Raw genomic sequence first — 13,409 nt, forward strand, 5'->3', positions numbered from 1 at the left:
CCCCCCTTGAGCCAAGATTATAGTGTTATTTTGCAGGAAAAAAGTAAAACCCCCTCAGAAGAAAAAAAAAATCTGAAACCCCTCGAAAAATTCTGCGTACGCCTATGAGCGTATACAACAGCGTTTCTTAATACAAGGACTACTAAAATATTTGAAAAACATTTTATGCGTGATGGACCACTAATTTACAGGATGTGGACCCATGTGACAATATCACCAATATTTGTTTTAGGTCGGGATTAAACTATAAATGAAAAAAAAGCAACCAATAAATAGGTTGCATTCGCTCAAATGTAACCGATACGCTTATTGGTTGCTTTTTTTTTCAAGTTTTGCAGTAGATCTTTTATCAAACATTTATAGTGTAATATACTGGCCTTACACACAATTAAGCAATATCTATTTATTTTGAATTAAATTTTGAAGTCTGCCGGCGGACCATCTATCTCATCTTCACGGATCACTTCTGGTCCGCTGACCAGAGGTTGAGAAACACTGGTACACACGATACATACACACAATAAGATTCAAGACAAGTTTATGTAATTTTTTGAATTCACATAATTTATTTCGATACGTACGTATTTTAACTAGTTTTCACGAGATTACACTGGCACAATGAATTCGGAAATTCAAAAAATAATAATACAGTAATAATCAAACGACCTCACGTTTAAAAAACAAAAATAATCGAAACAGAAACAATAAACAACGGCATATTGATTACATGTAATTACAACAACTAGGACCATGATTCACTAAACCATTCGATCATCATCATCATCAACACACGGCAATAATTCGGATAAACAGCGATAACACATTGACTAACAATACATAAAATTCTAGATTGCTTGCACAAAAATACACGAAAAAAAAGTTGCACTAAAATCTATTTCTTGGATACATTCATACACAAATATTATATATGTGTGTGTGTATTTGCATACACACACATACCACACGCACACACACTACAGTTCATTATACTAATAGAAGCATCACATCATTACTAGCAAGAGATTTTTTTGTTGTTGTTTTCTTTCTAAAGCAACATATATGTTAATATTGCATTTATTAATTAATATTTTAATGTCTGATGCTCGGAACATCACCAATATACAACCAGCAATCGATATACATATATTTATATCATATATTTAAATACATTACACTTCATTAGAATAATTTTCGACTCGTTAAGTTAATGAATGGTAATACGACATATATTCCAGAGCAGCTATATATTATCCTCAGTATCTAGAGTAAATTGGACAATAAATTGAAATGTGCGAATTTTCTCATTTCCGAAACAGAAATTCGAATTCTCCTAGAGTTATTTAAAAAGCCTCAAATTATTATTGTTATTGTTATCATTATAGGGCGCGATGGTAATTATTGTTATCATCCTCTTTTTCTACATATATAAAAGCAATTTTAGCAAAAATAAATCGCCCGATTTCCACAATTTTATGTTAATTATTATTATCATTTTCCTTGGAATTCGTTTTAAAAGTCTATCACGTTTAAGAAACTTTTTGGAAAATTTTAAATATAGAACTTATATATGCATAAATAGATACATATATACATATATATTTTAGTTTATTCACTCTACATCCGTAGAAAGGCCAATATCACAAAAGTAAAGAGCAAGTTACGATTATAATGCGGAAAGATGGGCAATTATTGTGAGATTTTATTTTTATTTTATCGATTTTTTTATTTCAATTTAGGAACGATTTAATGTCTCGTGAGATATCATGCTTAAATGTTCGTACAAATGTATGCAAGCGTTTCAAATTCGTGTTTTTCAGGTATATATATACCAATAAGGTTACCAGAGTATCCACTCCCAAAAGTACGGACATCCAAGGCTGACCCTATTTTAATAAAACAAAAGCTGGAAATCCATCTAATTATCGTCCTGCGATATGTAAAATTTAAATTACTCGTTATTAGAAATATAATCCCGCAAAATATAGCTAGTTTAAAACCTAAAAACGGGACGTTTGGTCAACCCGTTCAACGGAACAACGTTTGTGACATAATCTCTCTCAGGAATTTTCTACTGCAATTTAATTTTTTAAATTGAAATCGATAGATTTACGGAATGTTTAAAAAATATAGGCATTCCCGCAAAGATATAGATATTTTATATTTTATAAAATTACTGTACGGACACGGAAAGGTCCCTGAAGATACGGATGTCTGGTATCCCTAGTGCTAGTTCTCCTGTGTGTTACGCAAAATTAGGGAATTTTTTTTTATTGGAATGGCCTATGGATGTGAAATGTTGAAGATTCATTTTCCTTGAAAAAAAGTGTTGGTTTTATTTCAGCACTACTTGTAATTGTAAAAAATGAGTTTTGATGAAAAAAATGGTTTACTCGCCCATGAATTTCAAATTCTTGAATACGCATTCGAAAAATAAGTATTTATTAGCTTGAAAGAGGGAGAGAATGACGGAGGCGCTAGCCGGGGCCCAAAGGATCAATTATACCTAATTTTCTTTTGGTTTTAAACTATAAATTCACTAGCAAGAAACCCGCAAACAGTCCGAGCACGAGGGCTTCGCTTAGAATGTGAGGACATGATATATAAATAGTAGGTTGTGTCCTAATCCGGCCTTTATCTCGCCAACCGTTCATCGTAGAGGTGATTATAATTAAAAAAAAAGGCTCATAATGTGTTCAGGAATCACTCTGTACCAGTTTCCAGAGTGAAAATACAGCGTGTCACAAAAAAAAAAAAAAAAAAAAAAATCTAAGTTTTTATACGGTTGCCCTATTCTCTAACTTCCAATGAAAAAATTGTGACCCCGTCTCTCCTGAGGCCAACAAAAAAAATTATGTTCCTAAGTGCAATATTTGATGAGATATTTGAATTCAAATTTCGGAGAAAAGTTGGGAAATAACAGCATAATTGAGAAAAAAAGGCTTTGTCCGTCAGTTTATGTTGTTCTTTCCCAACTTTTCTCCGTTTTGTGAATTCAAATATCTCAGCGAATGTTGCACTTGATAACAAGGAATTTTTTTTGTTGGGCTCAAGAGAGAGAGAGAGAGAGAGGACAACAACTTTTTAATTCGAAGTCAGAGGACAATGGGGACCGTATAAAAATTTCGATTGTTTATTTTATGACACACTATATTTTCACTCTCGAAACTGGTACAGAATAATTCCTGAACACATTTTAACCATTTTTTAAATTTGAACCACTTCTACGACGTACGGTTGATGAGATAGAGGAATTAGGACTTACAGGACACCCTGTACATATCTCAGTGAACAACAAGCCTCGCTCTCATAAATTCTACCAAATAGGGCTCGTAGATCTTTTTTTTCTTTCGAAAGAAAAGACAACAAAAACTTTTCATACGTGATAATCTTGATTTTGAGTACAGCGAAGAAGCAATATATTAATTGGTGATCATAGTTAGATACGAAAAAAACAATTCATTTAGGATGCTCATTTCATTAATAATTTTATTGATGAAGTTATAGTTAGGATTGGATTCCGATTGCGTGAACTTCAAAGCTGCAAGGTATTACACGAATAACCAAAATTATATACATAGAACGACAATGAAAGAGAAAGGGAAAAAGTTTTACTTGAATTTCGCGAAAAAATGAGAGAAAATAAATATAGTGAATAAATGTTTTTGGAGGTATAATATAATATAAATTTTACAATACAGTGTCTGTTATGATATTTCCCGTTAAGCGAGCGAATATTAGTGACAGTAGCATTTTAGGGTGTGTTTATATTATGGTTTGTGCCGATATTTATGTCCTTCTGTGAATAAACTCTGAATTATTTCAAAAAATAAGACTTCAAGTGAACGCAGATTCTAGTACAAATATTATAAAATTCATCAAAATATTATTGATGTCTGCCGTTAGTAAGAAACGAAAATGCATAGTAATATCGAATGTTAAATTAAAATTTCTTCATTTCCTAGATTTGTGAGTTCCTAAGTCTCGATTTGACTGGTAGGGTCACTAGCGATCCCAAACTGAAAGTGTTATTTCGACTAGATACGAGTGACTCGAGAGTGGTGTTACCATTTAGTGAGTGAGATTATTGCGGATCTGACGATATATATGTATTACTATATTTATATATACCTAATTCCATTTTCTGTTAATTTCACAGAATAAAGGAAGATTATATTCCCTCACGGCCGGTTCTTACCTGGAAAGTTATCCACAATATTATTGAGATTTCATAAATATAAGGAGATAATCGAACATCTTTTATATTAGTGGTTATTATGTATTAGTGGATCTTCTGTAAAGGGTGCGTCGCTGCTCTTAGGAACGTCGCTAACCATTGTCTGGGGCGTCGCGTTGAACTGGCGATACTGATATATGCCAGTTATAGGTGCTTTGAAGACTATTGTTCTTTTCAGTTTTTTAGACCAATTTGGGCAGCCGCGGACAGAAGTTGACAGGAGCAAGGGAGCCGTGGGTGAGACAAAAATCTGAGAACCCCTCTGTGCTTTATGTTATTAATTATATTTTACTTTTAGTGGACCGAGATTAGGTAAATCGAAGAAAATCATTTTAATATTTCACCGCACAACAATTCCGGTCATATTGTCGTAGGCAAATTTAATACAAATAAAATATATTTAAATACTGAAAGTTAATTAAATTAAAATTTTAACTTTAGTTCCATCCAAACTAGAAATACTCTTGAAAAAAGAAAATACTGGAAAACTAAATGGCCACCTGGTTGCAGAGTAGTTTACATTAGTGTGACAGACACTGGTTACGGTGGTCTGAGTTTGAATCTTGGTAAGAGGCTATTCCGATTTAAACTCAAACTACAGGCTTCAGTCTAATTAGCCCTGAATGAAACGACTGCAGTGCGACAAAAATGATCAAATTTAAAAAATTGAAATAGCTTGAATAATTAGGAGCTATATTTAATCTTTGGCTGAGTTGATTAGCTATTTTATCAAATGTGGTTAAACGGTCAAAACTGTACCCCTATTTAATAAAGCATCTCATCTTAAAATAGTTAAAATCTTAAGATTTATATCTGAAATGATTTTAAATATTGAACTTTTCGGAAATTCTACGGCACACTAATATATGGAAACATTTCTTTGGAAATTTTAACACATTACATAAATTCTCATTCTAAAATAAAAGGAAAAAAAAATGTAAAATTCAACAGTCATTTTTTCCTTAAAATTTAAAATTTTTCATTTCAATTCAGTTTTTTTTTTATAATTACGACAACATCACATTCGAAAACAAAAAAGGAATTCCAGCAATACCCATTTCCATCACACCAATAAATAACGATACGATTTTTATGAACGTTTCTCCAGTAAGTATAAGTTTTACAATGCAATGAAAGAGAGAAAATTTTCAAGATGTAACTATTTTCTGCGACTGAGATCATCATAAGGGAAGAAAAAATGGATATTATATAGAGAAGAAACAAAAAAAAAAAAACTCTCTGACACGGTGATGACAAAGAATAAAAAAATGTTCTTATAGACGAAACCAATCAAGGAAAACAGTCAAAGCCAAATCTTTCCATACGTTATCCAATTGTAATAATTTTTATGAATCGGAATTGCGAGGCAATTGCTGGTCCTATTCCCTGTTTAGAAATAAATCACAGTCACTGGAGCTAATATGAAGACTGGCACTTAATGATCCACAACATCGAGACATGCATCTACGTACACATTGGCTCACCTAAAAAAAAAAAAATAATAATCACAAAAACGGTCAAACGTCATTTCTGTCTTCTCCATAGATTTATTTTAAGGGGGTCTCTCATGCTTTTTAACATGGTAAAAAACTAGCTTCTATTGCAGGGATTCTTAACCTATGGGTCGTGACCCAAACTTGGGTCGCCGTGGCTTGCGAGATGGGTCGTTTAGATCAGCGTTTCTCAACCTATGGTTTGTGGACCGGAGGTGGTCCGTGACGATGGTACAGGTGGTCCGCCGGCAGACTTGATAATTTTATTTATAACTAAATGAAAAAAAAATGTTCTTATTGATTTTAGTACTACTCTATCAATAAAGTTTCTTGATTTTAGTAATATTCTTTGGGTTCAAATAGAAATTAGACTTTCACAGTAAGGGTAACCGTATCTAATTTAGGGGAAAACAGGAGTTTATTGCAAAACTAAATATGGAGTAAAGTGTATCTCAAATATTATGCAATTTACGACAAATTTGCTGATTATTACTAAAATTGCTGAAGAGTGGGGGAGATAAAGGACTGCAGCAAATAGCATGAATGAATGAACTCCAGGGGCTCTGCCACTGGACTTATCCCGTTGCCGAGATCTCTTCCAGCCCAGCTTCGTGGCAGAGTCTGGAACAAAGTGAGTGCACCTAACAGTCTGAGTGTGTAGCTAGTGTTGTGCTTGATATTTCAGTGCTGCCATCTGTACTTCAAATTGTGAGTGAAGTGTAATGATTGCATATTTGTTACGTTGTAGGCCTGTTGCTCTCTGTGGCGAGACTTTTTAACGGGGAGATCGGCTCGCATTCACGCCTTGAAGTTGGAAACCACAGAAAACCAACTTCAGCCGACCACTGCAGCAAATAGCAGTAAACTAAAATGAAATTTCATGAAAAGCTGTCATCATGACTAGAGACCATTTCCATTGAGAAAAAGTACTGGAAACTGTGATCTGAAATATGGCAAAATATGGAATATTGCCAATTGTGTTTTCTTGAACATAGCCACAAGTTGGCAAAATTGACAATCGTTGCTGAAATGGCTGAAAATTATGATTGAGTGAAATGAAGGACTGCCGGAACTCACAGTAGCTTGAAACGTAGTTCACGGAAAAAACGTTGATCATACATAGCATCATTGACGTACACAAAGGGGGGTTTGGGGTTCTAGCCCCCCCCCCCCAAGCCGAGATTATAGTGCTATTTTTCAGGAAAAAACGTAAACGCCCCCTTGAGAAAATTCTGCGTACGCCTATGCATAGCATAATTATCATAGCAAAATTTATAAGGTATGAAAGTTATCTTCATTCACCATTTTAAGTAATGAGTAAAACTTCGAATAAGCTTCGTTGAAAAAAAAAAACGGAAAAATTCTACACAAAGTCGGAGTGGACAAAAATACAGGGATGCCCCATAAAATACGGGACACATGGTCAAGCAAGTCATTCTGTAAGTTAGAGGTCCGTCGATATTTCACTGGTCCTTGGGTTCAGAAAGGTTGAGAAACGCTAGTTTAGGTCAACTAACTGCCGGGGGGGGGGGGGGGCGCTTGAGTTATGGATCCCGATTCTAACTTGATTCTCATGGGCTTCCGAGATGGGTCGTACATAAATACATTTACAGTCAGCGACTCTTGAGCTATGGGTCACGAATCAAACTTGATTCGCAGGGGCTTCCGAGACGGGTCGTATAAATCCACTTAGAGCCAGGGACTCTTGAGCTATAGGTCCCGATTCAAGCTTGATTCTCAAGGGCTTCCGAGATGGGTCGTACAAATACATTTACAGTCAGCGACACTTCAGCTATGGGTCACAAAGAAAACTTGATTCGCAGGGGCTTCCGGGAAGGGTCGTACTAATCGACTTACAGCCAGGGACTCTTGAGCTTTGGGTCGCGACCCAAACTTGATTCGCAGAGGTTTTCAAGACGGGTCGTACAAATCTACGTACTTACAGTCAGGGGTTATTGAGCCATGGGTCACAACCTGGACTTGATTCGCAGGGGCTTCCGAGATGAGTCGTACAAATCCACTTACAGTTCTGTTAGAAATGCACTTATTGCGTCACTGGTTTTACCAATTTCGAAAAATAAATACCCCAGTCGCGAAATTGATCTTGTTGTTGATTTTGGGTAGTGGCTGAAAAAGGTTAAGAACCCCTGTTCTAGTGCAACAACGTTTCTCAGCCTATGGTCCGCAGACAAGAGGTGGTCCGTGACGATGGCATGGGTGGTCAGCAGGCAAACTCGATATAATACAATTCTCACTGAATGAAACATTATTCTACTGTTTTAATTGATATTAGTGATATTCCATATGAGTTCAAATAAAAATTATACTTTCGTACTTATGTTACCATACATCATCGAGGAAAATGCGGGATATTGCTATCGTAAATACGGGATATATCACTAAATTTTTCAAAAAATTCACTTTATTGCCTTGAATTCAAATTGCTAATTAATTCTGAAATTGTTGAACGGGAGGGGGGGGGATCAGAATTAATTAGCAATTTGAATTCAAGGCAATAAAGTGAATTTTTTGAAAAATTTAGTGATATATCCCGTATTTACGATAGCAATATCCCGCATTTTCCTCGATGATGTATGGTAACATAAGTACGAAAGTATAATTTTTATTTGAACTCATATGGAATATCACTAATATCAATTGAAACAGTAGAATAATGTTTCATTCAGTGAGAATTGTATTATAAAAGAACTTTTATGTAACATTTGTAGTATTTTTATATATTCTGTGGAGGAGGGAGAAATCGGTATCCAAAAATTCACATATTATTACAAAATATACAGGAATGCGAAAAATATCCATACAAGAAAAATAGAGACAATGAAATAAATGAAAATTTCGAACCAGAATGGATGAAAATTGAGAATTTTTATGAAAGAAATTATACTATTAAGGGCGTGACACGGGACTGGTGAGACAGCACCTGTCGCACACACCTAAGGGCGGCTCTGAGGTGCCCAACTTAGACAGGTTTAACTGTATATATTAATTATAATTCATTTATTATCATATTTAAAATGTATTATTTATTTATCTTGCTTATTTATTTTGATTTTTTTTTTTTAATATATCATTTATTTATTTGATAATTTCTTAATATTCTTAAAATATTCTGAATTTTCCACCAATTCAGGGGATTAATTTTTTCATTTATTCTGAATTTCTATGGGATGCTGGAGTTCTTTCTTTCATTCATTCTGAATTTTCATTAGTTTTGAGGCAATTTCTTTCATTAAATCCTCATTTCAATTAGTTTGGAATTATTTCTTTCATCAAATTTAAAATTTTCTTTATTTCGGAATTTTTATTAGTTTTATTGTATCTCTATTTTTTTTTTTTTTTTGTATGGGTATTTCTTCCATTTCCGTATAATTTGTAATGATGTATGAATTTCTGGATGCGCCGATTTTTCTTCCGGTCATCGGATATTAACGTTCATACTCACCTGATGCCTCAACGTTTTCATCGAGCGTTGATAACGTTGATGGAAAACGGATTCATATCTTGTCTAAGACAGTAGTTAGGATCACCGAAAGTAGAAGAAGCTGTTAGAGACACGTTGGATCTTCCATCATAAACCGTATCTGGAAACTGTGGCATCGCATTATTATATTCATTCACGTTATTCGATTTGGATTCGTTTCCAAGAAACTGAGGTCCAGTGATTCCACCATTTCTTAACATAAGCGCACTGATCTCCGACCAAGCTACGATAGACGAAACAAAATAAAGGTCATATAAAAACAAGAAATTTATTAGTACATTTTTAATGGGGAAAAAATTGTGTAATTTGGTAAAAAAAAAAAAAAGAACCTCATTGAATCACATTTCTCGATTTAAAATATAAAAAAAATCATCATTCATCATTGTATTGCGATATTTTTAAGGTAGCCGGCAACCTTTCTTATCACTTTTCTTTAAAATGGTACTAAAGAGAACTTTAATAACATTCTTTTAGTAGAAAATGTATCAAAATGGTGGAAGCAATAATAAATTTTAGACTACCTAATGTCATTTTCTACGAAAAGTAATTTTTGTGTCAAATTCCTAGCAAAATTCGTGTGGTATTCGAAACACGATTGGAAAAAATTCTATGAACGGAAACATTGTTATTTTCACTGTACATTCAACTAGTGATGGTGCATGGACCAACAATTAAAGGATTGTATGTTGTGTTACATCTGAATCTGTTGATGTACGTTTAAATTTTTTGAAATGTCATTTTACATATCGCGTATATAAAACACTGTAATTAGACAAACACATATGATAGACCTTAGATTTTGGTTTATAACGTTAACAATATATTGCAAAATACCGTATTAAAATTTTATAACGATGTAATCAAAGGATATTTAGAAATACTTTTTTTCAAGCTGAAGTAATATGCGAAAAATAGAATTTTTCGTAAAAGTTTTAATTCGCAGATTACTTGATGTAAAAACGAGGCATAACTCCGCTTCTAAGCGTCATATAAACGAAACGAGGCATGTTTTGGAATCACAAGAAACGGGGATTTCATGAAAAAAATGGAAATAATAACAATTTAAAAAAAAAAAAATCGATATTTTCTTCCAAAATGACGTTTTAAAAGTTTTCGGATACCTTAATAGAGAGTATTGGGGGGTGGGGGGAAAAGTTGTGTCGTAGATGCGGCTGCAAGTTTTGACGTGAATACGTTCTCTGTGTTTTGAATTGCGTGATAAGTACTGACTTGATAAAATGAGTATCGTCAGCTTTGTCTTTGGAATATCTCTCAGACGATACCATTGTCGTGTATTTGCGTTGTGAACCTCGCGAGATATAGCGTGAAAAAATTTCGTTACGAATGCGTGTCGCGAGCCTGAGTGTGCAGACTGAAAGAGGTATTGAAACTAGAGTGGTATTTCAAAAGAGATGCATGACTCTAAATTACGACATGCCTCTTTCAATTTAAAAAATATATAATATTTAATTGAATTTTAACTATATGGCTTTGACACACATATACATTTCGATGTGGCTGATAGACCAGCTCAGAAATAATGGCAAAATACATCATTAATACATTGGTTTTGTCTTCGAAGAGCAGCGGGGCTCTTCTGGGAATTCGCCCCAGAAGTTGAGATGATCTCACTGTTGATATTTACGGATGAGGCTAAAAAAACAAAAACAAAAGAAAGGAGAGAGGGAAACGAAAGTGCGCATGGGAGGAAAACTACGCCTACACAATATTATCGGATTTGTGTCAAAAATATCTATCGGGCGATACTTCAAATAATCAGGGTGTCCGGACTAGTGTACCCAATTTCTTGGATACCCTGTATATGTTTAATTTTTAGTACACTGTACTTGTGAAATTGCCGTTAGACATTAGTTTTTGTTCGTGGTGTCATCAACGACATCATATCCTTGTATAACGTTTTACCTGGAACCATATACGAGCACGACCAAAGGAAAAAGATTTGAGTTTACTTGTGCAAAAAAACCAGTATGTAGAGTCGAGATGTGAAAGAAAAACAACGGTGTTTTGCATACATAAGAATAATTTGCTGCTTCCATACTAGACATGCGCAATTTCAATCCATCTCCTCATGAGCTTAGAAATAATGGATGAGGCAGAATCAATCACAGCTATCAAAAGTTTTAATAACAGTGTTATAAGTAATAACAGGATAGAGAGTAAGGTGAATGGAAAGGGGGGGGGGCATAGAAATTCAAATTACCTTGATCATGCTGCGGTCTCTCTCGCTCTCCCCCCTCTCTCTATGTTTCTACAGGTTATTATATATGTTATTCATTTCCTTATCGTTTTTTTCTTTATTTTTGATTTATTAGATTGATAATCGAGTAAGGCGGATTCATTCTTTTTTTCATTTTGTTTTGCCTCACACGAAAACAACAACCTCATTCAAATTACCCTTTTCTCTCCATTAGATGATGCTTCACCAACCACACCTTTGTTTGTGTCATCGTGATGTACATTAGATTCACATTGTTTCAACTTTTGATAACCTCAGATACGATGGATTGGAGCGATTCAACCAATATTCTAAACACGTAGTTTAGTTTTCCCTCTAAGAATCAAGTCATAGTGTATGGGCTATATATAAACAAGCAGATACTGTATTTGGGACGCTTATTTTCAAAAGGGAACATTTCCATTTTTTTTTTTTTGAAATGCACTTTTTTAACGGTTTCTGAATCTTTGGGATGGATTTTTCAAACGGGAATAGTTTTGGTAGAAATCACAACGTAAAATTGGTTTTCAACCAAAAGAGAACATCAACCTTGTTCATTTATTTCGGTATTTTTCATTCAAAAGGGAACATAATAAAGCGGTTCTCACTGGTGTTAAGGGATTTTTTTTTTACACAACGGTACATTTTTCACGAAAGCGCTTTCAAATTCGCATTTTACAGTGGAATCTCTCGATAACGTGCACCCATGGGACCGAAAATTTTGTCCACTAACGAGGAGTGTCTGTTAATGGATAGTAAAAATGCATTGAGTCCCGTCGATGTAATTCAAGAAAGTGTCCGTTAGTGGAGGTGTGTCTGCTAACAGGAGTGTTCGTTATGAGAGGCTCCACTATACAATGATCGTGTTTTTTATGTTACCTACAACAGAGTAGTATGGGCACCTCCCTTGGCTAGGCGAAACCTTCTGGAATCAACGGGTGGCGTAAAAATTTCCAATTTTTTCAGACTTAACCAGCTCCAATTTTAATCAAAAAGGTAACGTTTCCACTAACTTTCATTAAAAACGGACCATTTTCAAAATTTAAATGTAGATAACTCCTTTAAATGTTGATCAAGAAATATAATATTTAAATATTTTTATACCAATCCCGTATATGCTTCCACGTGGGCTATTCCCCATTTTTGTAAAAAAAGCAGTCCCATTCCGGAGAAAAAAGGTTTTTTTTACTTCTACTGTAAATTTAGTGATTGGGTAAATGTTCCCTTTTGTAAATAAGCTCCTCATTTGATATGTTACGGCAAAAGCCCGAAGACTGGAAAAACCTAGGATTCACCGGTAAGACCTAGATTTTACTAAGGCGAGTTGGTAAAAGCCCGAAATACGCTTGTAAACATTTTCATTTCGAGCTTTTACCAAGTCAAAGCCTGGTTTTGATGAATAAATTAACCATCATGAACTTATTAGTTCCTTTCGCTCATTAATTAATCAATAACTTTTATTAATTTATAATTACAATTAATTAATAACTAACCAACCAACATGAACTTATTAGTTCTTGATGCTTACTGAGCAATTATTAACGATAATTAATTAATTAATTCACTCCGAACAATTAAATCCAGTTTTTAATGAGTCAATAAACCATCATGAACTTGTAGTTCCCGATGTCCGTTAATTAATTAACAATTATAAATTATTTAATAATTAACTAATGAATGACACTTATTAATTAGTAAATCAAGTTAAACTTTTCTTTTGTCATTAACTAATTTAGTTAATTAAATTAATTATATTAATTAAATTAAATTAACTAATTTAGTTAAATAAATGATTAATAATTGGCCATTATAATCAATTAATTAATCATCAATTGTATAATAAATATATAATAATAATTAACATATACGCATCATTAACTAATAAATTTATGATGGTCATTTGATTCATTAAAAACGGGCTTTTCAATTTACTCCGAACAGTAA

General features: G+C 33.8%; 1 protein-coding gene across 2 annotated transcripts in view; it reads right to left on the reverse strand.

Moving 5' to 3' along the window:
- Positions 1-549: 549 nt before the first annotated feature.
- LOC149085353 (uncharacterized) overlaps positions 550-13,409 on the reverse strand; it is a 77,624-nt gene continuing 64,764 nt past the window's right edge. For both annotated transcript variants that reach the window (XM_089233316.1, XM_089233319.1), the window contains exons 3-4: positions 9,191-9,452; positions 550-5,718 (exon numbers count right to left, since the gene is read on the reverse strand). In XM_089233316.1, coding sequence (XP_089089442.1) covers positions 9,208-9,452 — 245 coding nt within the window. In that variant the 3' untranslated portion in view covers positions 550-5,718; positions 9,191-9,207. The remainder of the gene's footprint in view (positions 5,719-9,190; positions 9,453-13,409) is intronic.

Source organism: Pholcus phalangioides, unplaced genomic scaffold, assembly GCF_987345545.1.
Source record: "Pholcus phalangioides strain wild (caught in Gottingen) unplaced genomic scaffold, Ppha-v1.0 ptg000007l_1, whole genome shotgun sequence".
Classification (NCBI taxonomy): domain Eukaryota; kingdom Metazoa; phylum Arthropoda; class Arachnida; order Araneae; family Pholcidae; genus Pholcus; species Pholcus phalangioides.